The 22,174-nt window shown below is 46.6% G+C and overlaps 2 protein-coding genes across 6 annotated transcripts in view; one reads left to right on the forward strand and one right to left on the reverse strand.

The window, feature by feature from the left end:
• Positions 1-12,055, reverse strand: part of PISD (phosphatidylserine decarboxylase) — a 45,187-nt gene extending 33,132 nt beyond the window's left edge. The window contains exons 1-3 of one of the 2 annotated variants that reach the window (XM_056530546.1): positions 11,961-12,055; positions 11,746-11,807; positions 11,269-11,444 (exon numbers count right to left, since the gene is read on the reverse strand). In XM_056530546.1, coding sequence (XP_056386521.1) covers positions 11,269-11,444; positions 11,746-11,807; positions 11,961-12,010 — 288 coding nt within the window. In that variant the 5' untranslated portion in view covers positions 12,011-12,055. Of the gene's footprint in view, positions 1-11,268; positions 11,445-11,745; positions 11,808-11,960 lie in introns of those variants that run through there. The other variant, XM_056530563.1, reaches the window with a different exon arrangement.
• A 1,558-nt stretch (positions 12,056-13,613) lies between these two features.
• Positions 13,614-22,174, forward strand: part of LOC130282411 (serotransferrin-2-like) — a 78,096-nt gene continuing 69,535 nt past the window's right edge. For 2 of the 4 annotated variants that reach the window (XM_056530636.1, XM_056530651.1), the window contains exon 1: positions 14,804-14,943. In XM_056530636.1, the coding sequence (XP_056386611.1) occupies positions 14,880-14,943 (64 nt within the window). In that variant the 5' untranslated portion in view covers positions 14,804-14,879. Of the gene's footprint in view, positions 13,766-14,803; positions 14,944-22,174 lie in introns of those variants that run through there. The other 2 variants (XM_056530643.1, XM_056530661.1) reach the window with 2 other exon arrangements.

Consider the following 22,174-nt stretch of genomic DNA (forward strand, 5'->3'; position numbering starts at 1 on the left):
GCTCATCTTCTTAACCCTTTTAGTAGGAGGAATAAAACCCAGCTCAATCTTAGCAACTTCCTTCTCTGCCTGGTAAGTTGTGAGAGAAAAAAAAAAAAAGGAAAAATAAAATGTCATGAAAGGTAAAGGGGAGAGATTACATTAAAAGGGTTATCCAGGGATTCAAAAACAGAGCTGATTTCTTTTCAAAAACAGTACCACACCTGTCCTCAGGTTGTGTGTGGTATTACAACTTGGCTCCATTCACTTCAAAGGAACTGAGCAGTAATACCACACACAACCCAAGGACAGGTATGGCGCTGTTTTTTTACCCCTTAAGGGCCCAGCCAATTTTCACTGTAGGACCCAGCCATTTTTTGCACATCTGACCACTGTCACTTTAAGCATTAATAACTCTGGAATGCTTTTACCTTTCATTCTGATTCAGGGATTGTTTTTTCGTGACATATTCTACTTTATGTTAGTGGTAAAATTTAGTCGATACTTGCATCATTTCTTGGTGAAAAACTCCAAAATTTGATGAAAAAATTTAAAATGTTGCATTTTTTTTTTTACTTTGAAGCTCTCTGCTAATAAGGAAAATGAATATTCCAAATAAATTCTATATTGATTCACATATACAATATGTCTACTTTATGCTTCCATCATAAAGTTGACATGTTTTTACTTTTGGAAGACATCAGAGGGCTTCAAAGTATAGCAGCAATTTTCCAATTTTTCACAACATTTTCAAAAATCGAAATTTTGACCAGAAAAGGGACCAGTTCAGTTTTGAAGTGGCTTTGAAGGGCTTTCACATTAGAAATACCCCATAAATGACCCCATTATAAAAACTGCACCCCCCAAAGTATTCAAAATGACATTCAAAAGGTTTGTTAACCCTTTAGGTGTTTCACAGGAATAGCAGCAAATTGAAGGAGAAAATTCAAAATCTTCATTTTTTTACACTGGCATGTTCTTGTAGACGCAGTTATTGAATTTTTACAAGGGGTAAAAGGAGAGAAATCTTCCTAAAATGTGTAACCCAATTTCTCTCGAGTAAGGAAATACCTCATATGTGGATGTCAAGTGTTCGGCGGGCTCAGTAGAGGGCTCAGAAGGGATGGAGCGACAGTGGGATTTTGGAGAGTGAGTTTTTCTGAAATTGTTTTTGGGGGGCATGTCACATTTAGGAAGCCCCTATGCTGCCAGAACAGCAAAAAATAAATAAATAAATAAATAAATGGCATACTATTTTGGAAGCTACACCCCTCAAGGAACGCAACAAGGGGTACAGTGAGCCTTAACACCCCACAGGTGTTTGACGACTTTGTAACTTTTTTTTCACTAAAATGCATTTTTTCCCCCCAAATTTTACATTTTTACAAGGAGTAATAGGAGAAAATACCCCCAAAATTTGTAGCATTTCTTCTGAGTATGGAAATACGCAATGTGTGGACGCCAAGTGCTCTGCTGGCGCACTACACTGCTCAGAAGAGGAGGAGCGCCATTGAGCTTTTGGAGACAGAATTTGGTTAGAATAGAAGTTGGGGGGCTATGTGCGTTTACAAAGCCCCCCGTGGTGCCAGAACAGTGGACCCCCCCCCCCACACACACGTGACCCCATTTTGGAAACTACACCCCTCACAGAATTTAATAAGGGGTGCAGTGAATATTTACACCCCACTGGTGTTTGACAGATCTTTGGAACAGTGGGCTGTGCAAATGAAAAATTACATTCTGTCAAACACCTGTCGGGCATAAATGCTCACTGTAAACCTTATTACATTACATGAGGGTTGTAGTTTCCAAAATGGGGTCACAATGTGTGTGTGTGTGTGTGGGGGGGGGGGGGGGGCGGGTGTCCATTGTTCTGGCACTAAGGGGGCTTTGTAAACACACGTGGCCTTCAATTCCGGACAAATTTTCTCTTCAAAATCCCAATGGTGCTCCTTCTCTTCTGAGCATTGTAGTGCGCCCGCAGAGCACTTTACATCCACATATGGGGTATGTTCTTACTCAGAAGAAATGGTGTTACAAATTTTGGGGGTCTTTTTTCCTATTTTCCCTTGTGAAAATGAAAAATTTAGGGTGACACCAGCATTTTAGTGAAAAAAATAATGTTTTTCATTTTTCCATCCAAATTTGAAGAATTTTCATTAAACACCTGTGGGGGTGTTAGGGCTCACTATACCCCTTGTTACATTCCGTGACGGTTGTAGTGTCCAAAATGGGGTCACATGTGGGTATTTCTTTTTTTGCGTTTATGTCAGAACCGCTGTAAAATCAGCCACCGCTGTGCAAATCACCAATTTAGGCCTCAAATGTACATCGTGCGCTCTCACTCCTGAGCCTTGTTGTGCCCCCGCAGAGCATTTTACGCCCACATATGGGGTAATTCCGTGTAATTGCATTATAAATTTTGGGGGTCTTTTTTGCCTTTTAACACTTGTGAAAATAAAAAGTATGGGGCAACACCAGCAAGTTAGTGTAAATTTTTTTATTTTTTTTCACACTAACAGGCTGGTGTAGCACCCAACTTTTCCTTTTCAAGGGGTAAAAGGAGAAAAAGCCCCCCAGAAATTGTAGTGCAATTTCTCCCAAGTACGGAAATACCCCATATGTGGCCCTAAACTGTTTCCTTGAAATACAACAGGGCTCCGAAGTGAGAGAGCGCCATGCGCATTTGAGGACTAAATTAGGGATTGCATAGGGGTGGACATTGGGAATCACTGGCGTAGAATACCCCTAACAGGGTGCCTCCAGCTGTTGCTAAACTCCCAGCATGCCTGGACAGTCAGTGGCTGTCCGGAAATGCTGGGAGTTGTTGTTTTGCAACAGCTGGAGGCTCCGTTTTGGAAACACTGACGTACAATTAGTTTTTCATTTTCATGGGGGGGGGGGGCAGTGTAAGGGGTGTATATGTAGTGTTTTACCCTTTATTATGTGTTAGTGTAGTGTTTTTAGGGTACATTCGCACTGGCAGAGGTTTACAGTGAGCTTCCCGCTAGAAATTTGCGCCGCCGCAAAAAAATTGCTGCAGCTCATACTTGAAGCAGGAAACTTACTGTAAACCCGCCCGTGTGAATGTACCCTGTACGTTCACATGGGGGGGGGGGGGGGGGGCAAACCTCCAGCTGTTTCAAAACTACAACTCCCAGCATGTACTGACAGACCGTGCATGCTGGGAATTGTACTTTTACAACAGCTGGAGGCACACTGCTTGGAAAACCTTCAGTTTGGTTGGAAAATGCTGAGTTAGGTAACAAAACCTAACTGAAGGTTTTCCAACCAGTGTGCCTATAGCTATTGCAAAACTACAACTCCCAGCATGTACTGATCGCCGAAGGGCATGCTGGGAGATGTAGTTATGCAACAGCTGGAGGTACGCAACTACAACTCCCAGCATGCCGAGACAGCTGTTTGCTGTTTGGGCATGCTGAGATTTGCAACATCTGGAGGGCTACAGTAACGACCACTGCACAGTGATCTTCAAACTGTGGACCTCCAGAATCTGTTGCAAAACTACAAATCCCAGCATGCCTAGACAGCAAACAGCTGTGTGGGCATGCTAGGAGTTGTAGTTTTGCAAGATCTAGAGTGCTACAGTATAGAGATCACTGTGCAGTGGTCTCTAAACTGTAGATCTCCAGCTGTTGCAAAACTGCAAATCCCAGCATGCCCAAACAGCTGTTTGGGCATGCTGGCAGTTGTAGTTTTGCAACATCTGGAGGGTTACAGTGTAGAGACCACTGTATAGTGGTCTCAAACTGTAGCCCTCCAGATGTTGCTAGGCAACTCACCGGCTTATGTAGGATCCAGGGAGCCAGCCGCACTACATGCTGCCCGCGCCGATCACCGCAGCCTCCACCGATGGGTAAGTGGACTTCGGCGCTCCGATCCCTGTCGGTTTCCCCGTTCTGCCCCGCCTATTGTGGATGGGCAGAACGGGGAAAACGAAAGTTAACCCCGCCACCCCCGATCTGCTATTGGTCATCGCTTTTGACGACCAATAGCAGGGTGATAACCCCCCCTGGGCATTTGCGCGGGGTGCCGGCTGATCGATATCAGCAGTCACCCTTGTCCGGTCCCCGCCCGGTGGGGACCGAAATTCCCACGGACGTACATGTACGTTTTGGGTCCTTAAGACCCAGGGTGTCAGGACGTACCTGTACGCCCGGGTTCCTGAACAGTTTTAAGAGTTTATTTCTGTTTTTTTATCCTGGCTAACCCTTTATAAGACCATTATCTTTATTCTGGCTTGCCTCTCACCTACACAGAAACATAACCCACAAGCAAAATTTATCATTCTGATCCTCATGTCAAATAAGTGCTCTGCCTTAAACCTAGAACCTAATATGGCACCAAGATAAAAACCAATAGCCCTTTTGTAACTGTTCACATGACAACATGTCTCCTTTTACAAAAAATCTGAGGAGGGTTCTGTCTAAACTGTGAGTCTATGGCACAGAGCTACTACCTGCTGGGAGGTAGGATCAGGTGATTTACTATGCTCCACTATACAGGGAAGGGACTTCTTTTTGACCTCCGTGTTTGGCATACAGAAGGCTGTTCAGCATTTACCATATGCCCTAATAAGTATTGTCATGAGTATTGTGGAGACATTGCCACGATGCTCCAATGGCAAAAAAAAAAAATCAAAACCCTACCAAAATCCCAATATTTGAAAAACCTGATTTCTATTGGAAAAGCGCATGCACTTGTCTAGTTATCAGAAAGATGGTCTATATACTTATGACCTTGCATATGAAAGCTTACAATCTGGTATCTTAATGTAAGCAATCTTGCACATGAACTCACAATAAGTTGCTGCACAGCCATATCTCTTCTACACATAAAGGGCTAAAATGTGTAGTTAACAGGAGAGTGAGGACAAGGGTGAAAATAATGGGGATATAGGAGATCTAAAGAGCAGAAGTAGAAGAAATGTGTGCCTTTGTACACACAATGGGGGAGATTTAGCAAAACCTGTCCAGATGAAAAGTTGCCAAGTTGCCCATAACAACCAATCAGATTGCTTCTTTCATTCTTGAAATGGCCTGGGAAAAATTAAAGAAGCAATCTGATTGGTTGCTATGGGCAACTGCACCACTCTTCCTCTGCACAAGGTTTTGACAAATCTCCCCCAATGTCACCGGGGGATCCAGATGCTAATGCCCCAACCACCACCACAATGTGGGTCAGCTATCCACACAAAAAGGATTTTTATAGAACTCCTTTCCTAGAATTACACTAGAAGGAAATTACCAGAGAAGAACAGAGACGTGTGCTGTACCCTGGTAGCACAGTTCACTGCCGTGTAGTTATCAATTCATTTGCATTACTTTTTTCAACTCCAATCTACATACACACATTATATATACACACACACACACACATTATATATATCTATATCTATATCTATATATATATCTATATATATCTATATCTATATATCTATATCTATATCTATCTATATATATCTATATATATATATATATATAATCTTCAGTTCTAATAAACTCAAGAAAAAATAAATGTGTCCATAATATTATAGTATCCCTACAATGAGCGGGTTCCACAATATGTCTAATATGAGCCAGTCCTTATTTCCAGCAAGAAATGTGCAGATTTAAAGTGTACTTGTCAAAAGTTTTCACCAGTCTGGGTTCAAGTGTTTAGACCCCGAAGAACAAGCACTCCCCTCCCAGCTCTGTGTCTACCAGGAAAGTCCCATAGACTTTTATTGTTAGTCCAACCTGGTCACATGACAGAGCCAGGAGAACACACTACTTCATGCTCGTTCTTGTGAACAGTCGGGTTCTGAACGCTCAGACACCAACCAATAAAGACCATTTGATATGTCTCTACGACATATCAAACATTTTTCTTCATGACAGGTACATAAAAGTGGAGTTAATTGGTGAAAAAAGTACAGAAACGTAATCAATGCTTGGCCACAGATGGACTGACTGTACCTATGGGCTTTTCTGGGACAAACACACATGGTCTACACTTCGGAGCAGTATTTTGAAGCCAAAATGAGGAGTTAATGAAAGATTAAAAAAAATATATAAATCTTTCCATCATATACTGGTCAAACTTGCAGTGTATAAATAGGCTATGACCCCTAAGGAATGTCAAGCACCAAACATTTTTTAATGCAGGCCATCAATATAAGATTGTTGAGAGGGACAGAAGTCAGACCTCCTCCAACCAGCTGTTTTAGGAGGCTGCGGTGCTCGTGTAAGGACCTTTCCTGCCCATAAGTAGAAATGGTGCAAGGCACTGCAGAGTTGTCTCATTTAAAGTACCGTATTTTTCACCCTATAGCACCGGCATATAAGATGCACCCAATTTTAAAAGGTGCAAAATCTAGAAAAATAAAAGATTCTGCACCCAACAGTGATCTTCAACCTGCGGACCTACAGATGTTGCAAAAATACAACTCCCAGCATGCCCGGACATATGAAGGCTTATTTTTTGCACCATCAATTCTACTTTGCAGTGACAGTCATTTTACCAAAATATCCACGGCGAAAACTAAAAAAAAAAATTAATCGTGCGACAAAATTGAAGAAAAAATGCCATTTTGTAACTTTTGGGGGATTCCGTTTCTTTATTCTGTAGGTCCATACGGTTAAAATGATCCCCTACTTATATAGGTTTGATTTTGTCGCACTTCTGGAAAAAAAATCATAACTACATGCAGGAAAATTTATATGTAAAAAATTCTCATGTTCTGACCCCTATAACTTTTTTATTTTTCCGCTAATGGGCCAGTATGAGGGCTCATTTTTTGCGCCGTGTTCTGAAGTTTTTATCGGTACCATTTCTGTATTGATCGGACTTTTTGATCGCTTTTTATACATTTTTTCATTATATAAAAAGTGACCAAAAATACGCTACGTTGGACTTTGGAATTTTTTGACCGTGCGGTTTAATTAACGATATATTTTTATAATTCTGACATTTCTGCACACGCCGATACCACGTTTATTTACACTTTTTTTTTATTTTTTTATGGGAAAAGGGAAGGGGGGTGATTCAAACTTTTATTAGGGAAGGGGTTAAATGACCTTTATAAACTTTTTTTTTTCACAGTGTTATAGCTCCCATAGGGGGCTATAACACTGTGCACACTGATCTTTTACACTGATCCCTGAAAAGCCATAGCTTTGCATGGATCAGTGTTATACGCGGTCTATTGCTCAAGCCTGTATCTCAGGCTAGGAGCAATGAAACGCTGATCGGACGCTGAAGGTAAGGGGACCTCCGTTCGCATGCTTGCTGATTGGGACATCGCGATTTTATCACGATAGCTTCCCGGCAACTCAGTCAGGCTGATCAGGACTTTCACTTTCATGTTAGATGCGGCAATTTGCGGCAATCAACTTTGATCGCCGGGTTAATAGCGCGTGGCACAACGATCGGTGCCGCACGCTATTAGCCCAGGGTCTTGGCTATCATTAGCCGCCGGGACCGTCCCGGTATGACGCGGGGTCATAGGACCGGGCGTGGGGTGTACAGGTATGCCCTATGTCCTTAACCCCTTAATGACCAAGCCCATTTTCACCTTAAGGACCAGGCCAATTTTATTTTTGCTTTTTCGTTTTTTTTTCCTCCTCGCCTTCTAAAATCCATAACTCTTTTATAATTCCATCTAAAGACCCATATAAGGGCTTGTTTTTTTGCGTGACCAATTGTCAAAAAAAATTTTAGGGAGGAAATTTTAATGAAAACCAAAATTTTGCACATTTTGGAGGGTTTTGTTTTCATACTGTACACTTTACGGTAAAAATGATGTGTTCTTTATTCTGTGGGTCAATACGATTAAAATGATACCCATGGCTAGATACTTGTATATTTTTGTACCGCTTAAAAAAAATCTAAAACTTTTTGTACAAAATCAGTAATCTATTTCGACCACCTATAACTTTTTCATTTTTCCGTATATAGGGCGGTATGAGGGCTCATTTTTTGCGCCGTCATCTGTACTTTTTTTTTTAGATACCACATTTGCACATATAAAACTTTTAGATCATTTTTTATAAATTTTTTTTTAAATAAAATGTGACAAAAAAAAGCTGCATTTTTGGACTTTTTTTACGTTTACGCCATTCACCGTACGGGATCATTAACATTATATTTTGACAGTTCGGACATTTACGCATGTGGCGATACCAAATATGTTTATTAAAAAAAAAAAGATTTACGCTTTTTGGGGGTAAAATGGGAAAAACTGACAATTTAACTTTTTATTGGGAGAGGGGATTTTTCACTTTTTTTTACTTTTTATTTGTACATTTTTCAACTTTTTATTTTTTTATTTATTTATTTTTACACTTATGTCCCCATAGGGGACTATCTAAAGCAATCCTTTGATTGCTAATTCTGTGCAGTGCTATGCATAGGACACAGCACTGATCAGTATTATCGGTGATCTTCTGCTCTGGTCTGCTCGATCGCAGACCAGAGCAGAAGACCCCTGTGAGGGGACCACCGGCTGTCATGCTGGATGATCGGATCCACGCGGCAGCGCTGCGGGCGATCCAATCAAAGTGCCGCAATGCCGTGATCTGTATTGATCACGGCATCGGAGGGGTTAATGGCGGACATCCGCGCGATCGCGGATGTCGGCCATTAAGGGCAGGTCCCCGGCTGCTAGCAGCCAGAACCGGCCGTGTATGACGCGTGCACCCTTCCGATGCTCGCGGTCATACACAGGACGTAAATGTACGTCCTGGTGCGGGAAGTCCCGCCAAACCAGGACGTACATTTATGTCCGTGGTCGTTAAGGGGTTAAGAGGTTAAGGACGTATAGGTACGCCCGTGGGAATTCTGGTCCCTGACGCTAGCCGTTCGGGGACCGGATCGGGATGCCTGCTGAAATCATTTGGCGATCGCAGGAAATCACTGGTCAAGTCAGACAGGTGATTCCGGGTCATACGGGTCTCCGGTGACCCAGAAAATAAGGGGGATCGGGGATTTCCAAGACACCCCCGGTCCCCCTGAAGGGATAGGAGTGAGGTGGCAGGGGTGCCACCCCTCCTATTCCTGCTATTGGTCGATCAGAAGCGATCGACTAATAGCAGATCGGTGGTGGAGGGGTTAATGTTCGGTTTCCCCGTTCTGCCCACCGACTAATCGGGGCAGATCGAGGGAACTGTAGCGTGACCGGCAGCGGTGGTGGAGGTCCCTTACCTGCAATCGGCAGGGATGACGTGCGGCTCCTCGTACAGACTATGGAAGCCGGTGAGTAGTTGCCTGGCAACATCTGGAGGGCTACAGTTTGGAGACCACTATACAGTGGTCTCTAAACTGTAGCCCTCCAGATGTTGCAAAACTACAACTCCCAGCATACCCAGACAGCCATTTGGGCATGCTTGGATTTGTAGTTTTGCAAGATTTAGAGGGGTACAGTTTGGAGATCACTGTGCAGGGATTTCTAAACTGTGGCCCTCTAGATTAAATTAGGGATTTGCATAGGGGCAGACCTAGATACAAGCATGGCGCTCCACCAGAAATACACTACGGCAGCGTTTCCCAAACAGGGTGCCTCTAGCTGTTGCAAAACTCCCAGCATGACTGGACAGTCAATGGCTGTCCGGCAATGCTGGGAGTTGTTGTTTTGCAACAGCTGGAGGCTCCGTTTAGGAAACCGTGCCGTACAAGATGGTTTTCATTTTTATTGGGGAAGTTGAGGGGGACGACCGTGTAAGGGGGTGTATGTAGTGTTTTACTTTTTATTTTGTGTAGATATAGTGTAGTGTTTTTAGGGTACAATCACAAAAGGGGGTTCACTGAATTTCCCGCTGGGAGTTTGAGCTGCGGCGGAAAATTTGCCACAGTTCAAACTTGCAGAAGGAAACTCACTGTAAACCCCCCAGCCATGTGATTGTATCCTGTACATTCACAAGGGGGGCAAATATCCAACTGTTGCAAAACTACAACTCCCAGAATGCACCGACAGACCATACATGCTGGGAGTTGTAGTTTGGCCACAGCTGTAGGCACACTGGTGGGGAACCACTGAGTTTGGGAAACACTGAGCAAGAATCTGTTTCCTAACTCAGTGGTTCCCCACCATGTGCCTACAGCTGTTGCAAAACTACAACTCCCAGCATGTATGGTCTGTCGGTGCATTCTGGGAGTTGTAGTTTTGCAACAGTTGGATATTTGCCCCCCTTGTGAATGTACAGGATACAATCACATGGCTGGGGGGTTTACAGTGAGTTTCCTTCTGCAAGTTTGAACTGTGGCAAATTTTCCGCCGCAGCTCAAACTCCCAGCGGGAAATTCAGTGAACCCCCTTTTGTGATTGTACGGGGGTCCCTTTCACCCTGGTCCCGGTGTTTAAAACAGGGTCACGCCGCATCACACCGGGTTGGTCCCGGTTGCTATTCTAGCCGGGACCCTGGGCTAACATTAAAATTTGAATCACCCCCCTTTTCCCATAAAAATGTGTAAATAAAAATAAACATATATGGTATCGCCGCGTGCGTAAATGTCCGAACTATAAAAATATATAATTAAACTGCACGGTCAATGGCGTACGCGCAAATAAATTCCAAAGCCCATAAAAAAAATGTAAAAAAATGAATGAAAAGTGATCAAAAAGTCCGATCAATGCAAAAATGTACCAATAAAAACTTCAGATCATGGCCCTCATACCGGTCCGTACGCGGAAAAATTAAAAAAGTTATAGGGGTCAGAAGATGACAATTTTAAACGTATACATTTTCCTACATGTAGTTATTTTTTTTTTCAGAAGTACGACAAAATCAAACCTATATCAGTAGGGTATAATTTTAAATCGTATGGACCTACAGAATAAAGATAAAGTGTCATTTTTACCAAAAAATGCACTGCGTAGAAATGGAAGCCCCCAAAAGTTACAAAATTACATTTTTTCTTCAATTTTGTCATACAAGGAATTTCTTTCCCGTTTCGCCGTGGATGTTTTGGTAAAATGACTAATGTCACTGCAAAGTAGAATTGGTGGCGCAAAAAAAATAAGCCATCGTATGGATTTTTATGTACAAAATTGAAAGCGTTATGATTTTTTAGAAGGTGATGAGGAAAAAAAATGAAAATGCAAAAACGGAAAAACGCTTAACGGAAAAACTTAAGGGGTTAAGTACCAGGACGCGAGTGTGTACCTGTACTCACTCTGTCCCCAACCGGTTAAAAAGAGTAATAAACGTGTAAATATAGCGGCACCCAACAGGGTATGAATGAGCTTAGACAATGTCACCCTGGCACATATAAGAGAGGAAATGTCCTTACCTCCCAGGTGTATGCTACTTTAGGAGGAATGTCCAGGCCAAGTTTCTGTAGCTGGCGGTCCTTATAGCCCTCGTACTGCCTGTAGCCCGCATATCCTCCACCTGTCCCCAGCAGCAGATAAAGGGGTCTGAGCCTGATGGCCGCAGCAGTAGATGCAGCATGTACTCTTCTTCCATCTGCACAACAGTACAGGACATGTATGAGACAAGGACAGTCTGACACCTGCTGACTTGAGTCATGAACACGCCTCACAAGGAACAGGTCACAGGTCACGCTTAGGGAAACTAGGCTAAAACCCTCTAGAAAAGAAAACTGTTTGTTGCCTATAGCAACCAATCAACTGCTCATCTTTCCTTTTAACAGAGCAGTATAACAAATGAAAGTGGAGCTGTGATTGGTTGCTACGGGCAACAAAGCCAGTTTTGATTAATGCCCCATAGGTACAATTAGAGACAAGTAGTGCGGAAGTACACTCACTGGAGTGGAGGCTCTTGGCGGGCACCACACTGCTCCGGGGGAAGGGTCCTGCCTTCAAGAAGCTGAAAACCAAGACAAGACATTGCATCACTGACAGGAGAACAAAACCTTATAGTACTTTACATGCCAACTCCAACCACTAGGAAGTACAACAAGCAGCCCCTCCCCCTCTCTGCCCCGATCTTCTGGGACGGCACCGTGAACCGAAACATTACCTATTCAGTCTCTGGTGACAACCGCACGCCCTCCATGTGAACAGCGCCATCTTTTCCTTCTCAAGGCGCTAGTTACGGACAGAATGACGTCACTAAGCTGACAGCCAATCACGCGCTCCCACCCTCAAAACCCACGAGGTCAGGGCTGCAAACTCTGCCGTGTTTCCCAGCGGAGATTAGAGCGCCATATTACCGAAGACCAAAGTCTGTTGGTGGTGGTGGTGATGGTGTGTAACGGCGCTTACCAGAACACAGCGTTTTATAAAGTTCGCTGTTACTATCTAGTACTTTTCTATACATAAGATATACATATCTGGGAAAAGAGGGAAGCTCGTGCAAACTTCCAGCAGTTGTTGTTTATTCAGATTCGTACCCAGGACCCTATTGATGTATAGCAGCTCTGCTAACCCCTGAGCCACCAGTAACAATATATTACTTAAGTTGGGCAAATTCCACATGTCTATTGTGCTCTCTCCAGTACTGGAACCAATTGGCCTTTTTTTTTTTTTTTACCCTGATCGTGCCAAGAATGGATTGGAGCACAAATTACACCACTGGGTCATGATGGATCCCATAGAGATACATAGAAGGGCGTGACGGCTGCCGCGTCATGTGGGGACGTAATGCCCCCTTTACTGTACATTGCCGCGGCCCCGTGCAGGAGATCACGGGGGCCCCAGTGCTTGGATAACCACAATCTAAAACTTATCAGTGCTGCAGCAAGCTACTCGACATACAGGGTCGTGCATTTACAGAATGGCTAAGGCTGCATTCACACCTCGTTTTCACTGTAAGGGTGCCGGATCCGGCTGGGGGAGGGGAAAACCGGGCGTTCCCGTACCCCAGCCGGACCAATGCTGAAATCCATTTACTTTAATGAGCCAACCAGAGTCAAATGATGACTCCGGTCGGCTCATTTTTTACCCATATCCGGTTTCCTGACCAGACCTTAAACCGTATCATCGATCAATACATCAATCAATACAGATCACATCATCTATAAGGCTGCATTCACATCTCGTTTTGTACATGCGGGGGGAGGGGCAAAACAGACGCTTCCGTACCCCAGCTGGATCAGCCCATAAGTCCATTTACTTTAATGAGTCGCCCGTAGCCGACCGGAGTCAAACGGTGACTCCGGTCGGCTTAGTTTTGACCCGTATGCGGTTTCCTGACCGGACCTCAAACCGTAGTGTACTACGATTTTAGGTCCGGTCCAAAACCGCATACGGGTCAAAACTGAACTGACCGGAGTCACCGTTTGATTCGGCGCCCGTAAGTACAAAACGAGATGTGAATGCAGCCTAAGAAAAATTAAGGTGCCAGGTGGGCTCATCAGACACCAGCAGTGCATCTTCAGGGGTCCAATGAGTGAAAATGGCTGCCGGTGGTCTCTTACCCTCTAGCTTGCAGGATGGCTAATCTTGTGCAGGCTAAAGAATCATGCCGTACAAGTACTAATAGTACTATGATATATATCGTACAGAACAGTATATTGCAATGTAATAAGCTCTATTATTGGTCGCCTATGGAGAATGTTAAATGGGTACTGTCAGATCTAAAAACATTTTATATGTTGTTACTGATAAAAAAAAAAAAAGATATTGTGTAATATGGTTGTTTAAATTTTTTTAAATATTTTATAAAGAAAACAGCCCCTGAAAATCCCAATGAGTCATGGACAAGAGATGACTCATGGACGAGGCTGCATGAACAGATGCACCAATCAACTCCCACCACCACAAGGGAGGGACACGCCCCCTTCCCCTGAGAGGATGTCTAACTCAGTGAGTTAATGAAAAGAGGTATTTTTATAATAAATATAGGTGATAGAGGCATAAAAATTAAATGTACATGTCAGGATAAGGTACTGAGTAACATATTATTTTTTATTTTTTCATGTGGGATCTGACAGGTCCCCTTTAAATAAGTACTGGAAAATGTTTTTAAAAATATATGCACGTCTCCCCTAATAAAAATCTAATTTACCCCCATTTTCCCATTTAGAAATAATGGGGGAGATTTATCAAAACCTGTACAAAGGAAAAAGTGCCCAGTTGCCCATAGCAACCAATCAGATCGCTTCTTTCATTTTGCAGAGGCCTTGTTAAAAATGAAAGAAGCGATCTGATTGGTTGCTATGGGCAACTGGGAATCTTTTCCTTTGGACAGGTTTTGATAAATCTCCCCCAATGTCCAGAAACCTCTCCCACAGAAGTGAATAGGGTCCACTCCAGTCTATTATGTCTATACTGCTTGCTGTTTTAAATGTTGTTAAAAACAGCTCAATCAAGATGACTGCGCACATAATAATGTTCCATAAATTAAAACATTTAAAATAAAAAATATCTAAAAAAACAACATGTTTCAAAATCTTGTTCTAATCAGGCAATATATTTACTTCACAGCTGAACTCTGTAGGCCATCAGGGGCACAAGAGGACAACTTTCACTATTCCCAAATATGTGCCATTTATGTAGAAATTGTAAACAGGGAATTTATTTGCATTTTTTGTGGCGCAAAACCCTGTAGGTGCCTCTCACACAGGCTCCGGGTCAGATTACAAGTTCATCTAGCTGGTGCTAAAGGGATCCTGGTGCTAGGAATAGCTTCTAAACAGTGAAATCTTGGATAAAAGTGCACCTAAGCACTAGAGTTTAACAGAAACAAAAATATATTAAGTAAAACAATTTTCCCCTTTATCGGGAGGTTGTTCTGTAACTCATTGGACGTATCAGGATAGAAATGTGAAAGAGTATATTACATATGTTATTAATGTTTTCCATGTGTAGCCTCGTCTCTGTTTCCCTCCTTCCTTCCTTTTTTTTCTCAGCATCTTTCATTCCCCTCCCTAATCCTGTGATGAACTTCCAGTACCCCTTATCAGCAGAGCAGCACGTGAGCTGATATCTCCACAACATGCACCCTCTATCTTTTCTGAGTGTGTTTTTCTGCTTTGCCGTGCTTCATTGTATGGCTTCAGGTGAGTAAGAGATTTGCCATGCTTCATTGTATGGCTTCAGGTGGGTAAGAGATTTGCTGTGCTTCATTGTATGGCTTCAGGTGGGTAAGAGATTTGCCGTGCTTCATTGTATGGCTTCAGGTGGGTAAGAGATTTGCCGTGCTTCATTGTATGGCTTCAGGTGGGTAAGAGATTTGCCGTGCTTCATTGTATGGCTTCAGGTGGGTAAGAGATTTGCCTTGCTTCATTGTATGGCTTCAGGTGGGTAAGAGATTTGCCGTGCTTCATTGTATGGCTTCAGGTGGGTAAGAGATTTGCCGTGCTTCATTGTATGGCTTCAAGTGGGTAAGAGATTTGCCGTGCTTCATTGTATGGCTTCAGGTGGGTAAGAGATTTGCCGTGCTTCATTGTATGGCTTCAAGTGGGTAAGAGATTTGCCGTGCTTCATTGTATGGCTTCAGGTGGGTAAGAGATTTGCCGTGCTTCATTGTATGGCTCCAGGTGGGTAAGAGATTTGCCGTGCTTCATTGTATGGCTTCAGGTGGGTACGAGATTTGCCGTGCTTCATTGTATGGCTTCAGGTGGGTAAGAGATTTGCCGTGCTTCATTGTATGGTTTCAGGTGGGTAAGAGATTTGCCGTGCTTCATTGTATGGCTTCAGGTGGGAAAGAGATTTGCCGTGCTTCATTGTATGGCTTCAGGTGGGTGAGAGATTTGCCGTGCTTCATTGTATGGCTTCAGGTGGGTAAGAGATTTGCCGTGCTTCATTGTATGGCTTCAGGTGGGTAAGAGATTTGCCGTGCTTCATTGTATGGCTTCAGGTGGGTAAGAGATTTGCCGTGTTGTATTGTATGGCTTCAGGTGGGTAAGAGATTTGCCGTGCTTCATTGTATGGCTTCAGGTGGGTAAGAGATTTGCCGTGTTTCATTGTATGGCTTCAGGTGGGTAAGAGATTTGCCGTGTGTCAGGATCCGGGCTAGCGGCTGGTGATGACACTGGAGGTGGATCCCCTGTACCAGAGAGGCGATGACGCGGGCCGTACTGGGGAATCGGTTCTAAGCAGTTACTGGTGTTCACCAGAGCCCGCCACAAAGCAGGATGGACTTGCTGCGGCAGTAACTACCAGGTCGTGTTCCCCAGTAGCGACTCTACCTCTCTGGCAGCTGAGACTGGCGCGGTACACAAGGACTAGACAGAGGCGAGGTCAGACGTAGCAGAAGGTCAGGGCAGGCAGCGAGGTTCGTAGTCAGGGGCAACAGCAGAAGGTCTAGGTACACAGGCTTGGGACACAGTATAACGCTTTCTCAGGGCACAAGGCAACAAGATCCGGCGAGGAGAGGAAGGGGAAGTGGGTTTTTATACATTAGGGCGTGATTGGGCCAGGCACCAATTAGTGGTGCACTGGCCCTTTAAATTCAAGCAAGTCGGCGCGCGCGCCCTAGGAAGCGGGACCACGCGCGCCGGGACGAAGCAGACGGGAGCAAGAGGTGAGAGAGACGTGGCGCAATCCGAGGGTGGACACGAGCCGTGCCTCGGATCGCGTCCCCTCCAGGGACCAGAGAGCAGCGCTCGCTGTCAGCAATGCCGACCGGAACGCTGCAGCCAGAGGAACGCCGTGAGCGCTCCGGGAAGGCAGCGGTACCCGGAGCGCTCGGCGTGACACCGTGCTTCATTGTATGGCTTCAGGTGGGTAAGAGATTTGCCGTGCTTCATTGTATGGCTTCAGGTGGGTAAGAGATTTGCCGTGCTTCATTGTATGGCTTCAGGTGGGTAAGAGATTTGCCGTGCTTCATTGTATGGCTTCAGGTGGGTAAGAGATTTGCTGTGCTTCATTTTATGGCTTCAGGTGTGTAAGAGATTTGCTGTACTTCATTTTATGGCTTCAGGTGGGTAAGAGATTTGCCGTGCTTCATTGTATGGCTTCAGGTGGGTAAGAGATTTGCCGTGCTTCATTGTATGGCTTCAGGTGTGTAAGAGATTTGCCGTGCTTCATTGTATGGCTTCAGGTGGGTAAGAGATTTGCCGTGCTTCATTGTATGGCTTCAGGTGGGTAAGAGATTTGCCGTGCTTCATTGTATGGCTCCAGGTGGGTAAGAGATTTGCCGTGCTTCATTGTATGGCTTCAGGTGGGTACGAGATTTGCCGTGCTTCATTGTATGGCTTCAGGTGGGTAAGAGATTTGCCGTGCTTCATTGTATGGTTTCAGGTGGGTAAGAGATTTGCCGTGCTTCATTGTATGGCTTCAGGTGGGAAAGAGATTTGCCGTGCTTCATTGTATGGCTTCAGGTGGGTAAGAGATTTGCCGTGCTTCATTGTATGGCTTCAGGTGGGTAAGAGATTTGCCGTGCTTCATTGTATGGCTTCAGATGGGTAAGAGATTTGCCGTGCTTCATTGTATGGCTTCAGGTGGGTAAGAGATTTGCCGTGCTTTATTGTATGGCTTCAGGTGGGTAAGAGATTTGCCGTGCTTCATTGTATGGCTTCAGGTGGGTAAGAGATTTGCCGTGTTTCATTGTATGGCTTCAGGTGGGTAAGAGATTTGCCGTGTGTCAGGATCCGGGCTAGCGGCTGGTGATGACACTGGAGGTGGATCCCCTGTACCAGAGAGGCGATGACGCGGGCCGTACTGGGGAATCGGTTCTAAGCAGTTACTGGTGTTCATCAGAGCCCGCCACAAAGCAGGATGGACTTGCTGCGGCAGTAACTACCAGGTCGTGTTCCCCAGTAGCGACTCGACCTCTCTGGCAGCTGAGACTGGCGCGGTACACAAGGACTAGACAGAGGCGAGGTCAGACGTAGCAGAAGGTCAGGGCAGGCAGCGAGGTTCGTAGTCAGGGGCAACAGCAGAAGGTCTAGGTACACAGGCTTGGGACACAGTATAATGCTTTCTCAGGGCACAAGGCAACAAGATCCGGCGAGGAGAGGAAGGGGAAGTGGGTTTTTATACATTAGGGCGTGATTGGGCCAGGCACCAATTAGTGGTGCACTGGCCCTTTAAATTCAAGCAAGTCGGCGCGCCCTAGGGAGCGGAACCACGCGCGCCGGGACGAAGCAGACGGGAGCGAGAGGTGAGAGAGACGTGGCGCAATCCGAGGGCGGACACGAGCCGTGTCTCGGATTGCGTCCTCTCCGGGGACCAGAGAGCAGCGCTCGCTGTCAGCAATGCCGACCGGAGCGCTGCAGCCAGAGGAACGCCGTGAGCGCTCCGGGAAGGCAGCGGCACCCGGAGCGCTCGGCGTGACACCGTGTTTCATTGTATGGCTTCAGGTGGGTAAGAGATTTGCCGTGCTTCATTGTATGGCTTCAGGTGGGTAAGAGATTTGCCGTGCTTCATTGTATGGCTTCAGGTGGGTAAGAGATTTGCCGTGCTTTATTGTATGGCTTCAGGTGGGTAAGAGATTTGCCGTGCTTCATTGTATGGCTTCAGGTGGGTAAGAGATTTGCCGTGTTTCATTGTATCGCTTCAGGTGGGTAAGAGATTTGCCGTGTGTCAGGATCCGGGCTAGCGGCTGGTGATGACACTGGAGGTGGATCCCCTGTACCAGAGAGGCGATGACGCGGGCCGTACTGGGGAATCGGTTCTAAGCAGTTACTGGTGTTCACCAGAGCCCGCCACAAAGCAGGATGGACTTGCTGCGGCAGTAACTACCAGGTCGTGTTCCCCAGTAGCGACTCGACCTCTCTGGCAGCTGAGACTGGCGCGGTACACAAGGACTAGACAGAGGCGAGGTCAGACGTAGCAGAAGGTCAGGGCAGGCAGCGAGGTTCGTAGTCAGGGGCAACAGCAGAAGGTCTAGGTACACAGGCTTGGGACACAGTATAACGCTTTCTCAGGGCACAAGGCAACAAGATCCGGCGAGGAGAGGAAGGGGAAGTGGGTTTTTATACATTAGGGCGTGATTGGGCCAGGTACCAATTAGTGGTGCACTGGCCCTTTAAATTCAAGCAAGTCGGCGCGCGCGCGCGCGCCCTAGGGAGCGGGACCACGCGCGCCGGGACGAAGCAGACGGGAGCGAGAGGTGAGAGAGACGTGGCGCAATCCGAGGGCCGACACGAGTCGTGCCTTGGATCGCGTCCCCTCCGGGGACCAGAGAGCAGCGCTCGCTGTCAGCAATGCCGACCAGAGCGCTGCAGCCAGAGGAACGCCGTGAGCGCTCCGGGAAGGCAGCGGCACCCGGAGCGCTCGGCGTGACACCGTGCTTCATTGTATGGCTTCAGGTGGGTAAGAGATTTGCCGTGCTTCATTGTATGGCTTCAGGTGGGTAAGAGATTTGCCGTGCTTCATTGTATGGCTTCAGGTGGGTAAGAGATTTGCCGTGCTTCATTGTATGGCTTCAGGTGGGTAAGAGATTTGCTGTGCTTCATTTTATGGCTTCAGGTGTGTAAGAGATTTGCTGTGCTTCATTTTATGGCTTCAGGTGGGTAAGAGATTTGCCGTGCTTCATTGTATGGCTTCAGGTGGGTAAGAGATTTGCCGTGCTTCATTGTATGGCTTCAGGTGGGTAAGAGATTTGCCGTGCTTCATTGTATGGCTTCAGGTGGGTAAGAGATTTGCTGTGCTTCATTGTATGGCTTCAGGTGGGTAAGAGATTTGCCGTGCTTCATTGTATGGCTCCAGGTGGGTAAGAGATTTGCCGTGCTTCATTGAATGGCTTCAGGTGGGTACGAGATTTGCCGTGCTTCATTGTATGGCTTCAGGTGGGTAAGAGATTTGCCGTGCTTCATTGTATGGTTTCAGGTGGGTAAGAGATTTGCCGTGCTTCATTGTATGGCTTAGACGTAGCAGAAGGTCAGGGCAGGCAGCGAAGTTCGTAGTCAGGGGCAACAGCAGAAGGTCTAGGTCAGTGTTTCCCAACCTTTTTCGGGTCGGGGCACACCTCGAAAAAAAAAAATTCCGCGGGGCACCGCTACAGAGGTTGACGAGCAAAAAAAAAAAAAGAGGGGGAAATGGTAAAAAATGCAATGCACTATATCTATTTATCAGTGGGTATGTAGTTTAAAGTGCTGCTTTATACAGCAACTCACCAATGACGTCTTCTCTAATTTGCAATGTTGTCTTCTCTTCTCCATCTGGTCCGGGCCATCATCACGATTTCTTCCATACACAATTCTTCACCGTTAAACCTGCAAAACAAATCTATTAGGCGCCAAACTTTTTTTTAAATGGGTGACAGAAGGGTGTAGAAGAGTGTACATGGGTGACAGAGGGATGTAGAGGGGTGGACATGGGTGACAAAGGGGTTTAGAGGAGCGTACAGAGGGGTGTACAGGAGCGTACATGGGTGACAGGGGTGTAGAGGAGTGGACAGAGGGGTGTAGAGGAGCGTACATGGGTGACAGGGGTGTAGAGGAGTGGACAGAGGGGTGTAGAGGAGTGGACAGAGGGGTGTAGAGGAGCGTACATGGGTGACAGGGGTGTAGAGGAGTGGACAGAGGGGTGTAGAGGAGTGGAGAGAGGGGTGTAGAGGAGCGTACATGGGTGACAGGGGTGTAGAGGAGTGTACAGAGGGGTGTAGAGGAGTGGAGAGAGGGGTGTAGAGGAGCGTACATGGGTGACAGGGGTGTAGAGGAGTGGACAGAGGGGTGTAGAGGAGCAGACAGAGGGGTGCAGAGGAGCGTACATGGGTGACAGGGGTGTAGAGAAGCAGACATGGGTGACAGGGGTGTAGAGGAGTGGACAGAGGGGTGTAGAGGAGAGTACATGGGTGACAGAGGTGTAGAGGAGTGGACAGGGGGGTGTAGAGGAGTGTACAGAGGGGTGTAGAGGAGTGTACATGGGTGACGGGTGTAGAGAAGCAGACATGGGTGACAGGGGTGTAGAGGAGTGGACAGAGGGGTGTAGAGGAGTGGACAGAGAGGTGTAGAGGAGCAGACAGAGGGGTGCAGAGGAGCGTACATGGGTGACAGGGGTGTAGAGGAGTGTACAGAGGGGTGTAGAGGAGCGTACATGGGTGACAGGGGTGTAGAGGAGTGTACAGGAGTGGAGAGAGGGGTGTAGAGGAGCGTACATGGGTGACAGGGGTGTAGAGGAGTGGACAGAGAGGTGTAGAGGAGCAGACAGAGGGGTGCAGAGGAGCGTACATGGGTGACAGGGGTGTAGAGGAGTGTACAGAGGGGTGTAGAGGAGCATACATGGGTGACAGGGATGTAGAGGAGTGGACAGAGAGGTGTAGAGGAGCAGACAGAGGGGTGCAGAGGAGCGTACATGGGTGACAGGGGTGTAGAGGAGTGTACAGAGGGGTGTAGAGGAGCAGACAGGGGGGTGCAGAGGAGCGTACATGGGTGACAGGGGTGTAGAGGAGTGTACATGGGTGACAAGGGTGTAGAGGAGTGTACAGAGGGGTATAGAGGAGTGTACATGGGTGACAGGGGTGTAGAGGAGTGGAGAGAGGGGTGTAGAGGAGCGTACATGGGTGACAGGGGTGTAGAGGAGTGTACAGAGGGGTGTAGAGGAGTGGAGAGAGGGGTGTAGAGGAGCGTACATGGGTGACAGGGGTGTAGAGGAGTGTACAGAGGGGTGTAGAGGAGCATACATGGGTGACAGGGGTGTAGAGGAGTGGACAGAGAGGTGTAGAGGAGCAGACAGAGGGGTGCAGAAGAGTGTACATGGGTGACAGGGGTGTAGAGGAGTGTACAGAGGGGTGTAGAGGAGCGTACATGGGTGACGGGTGTTGAGGAGTGTACAGAGGGGTATAGAGGAGTGTACATGGGTGACAGGGGTGTAGAGTAGTGTACAGGAGTGGAGAGAGGGGTGTAGAGGAGCGTACATGAGTGACAGGGGTGTAGAGAAGCAGACATGGGTGACAGGGGTGTAGAGGAGTGGACAGAGGGGTGTAGAGGAGCAGACAGAGGGGTGCAGAGGAGCGTACATGGGTGACAGGGGTGTAGAGGAGTGTACAGAGGGGTGTAGAGGAGAGTACATGGGTGACAGGGGTGTAGAGGAGTGTACAGGAGTGGAGAGAGGGGTATAGAGGAGCGTACATGAGTGACAGAGGTGTAGAAGAGTGGACAGAGAGATGTAGAGGAGTGGACAGGGGTGCAGAGGAGTGGACATGGGTCGACAGGAGGGTGAACATGGATGACAGAGGGATTACAGAAGGGTGGACGGGGGTGACAGGGATGACAGGAGGGTCGACGGGGGTGGACATGGGTGAAGGGGGGTGAACGGGAGTGAAAGGGATGACAGGAGGGTGGTGGACAGGGGTGACAGGAGGGTGGTGGACAGGGGTGACAGGAGGGTGGTGGACAGGGG

Source organism: Hyla sarda, chromosome 1, assembly GCF_029499605.1.
Source record: "Hyla sarda isolate aHylSar1 chromosome 1, aHylSar1.hap1, whole genome shotgun sequence".
Lineage (NCBI taxonomy): Eukaryota > Metazoa > Chordata > Amphibia > Anura > Hylidae > Hyla > Hyla sarda.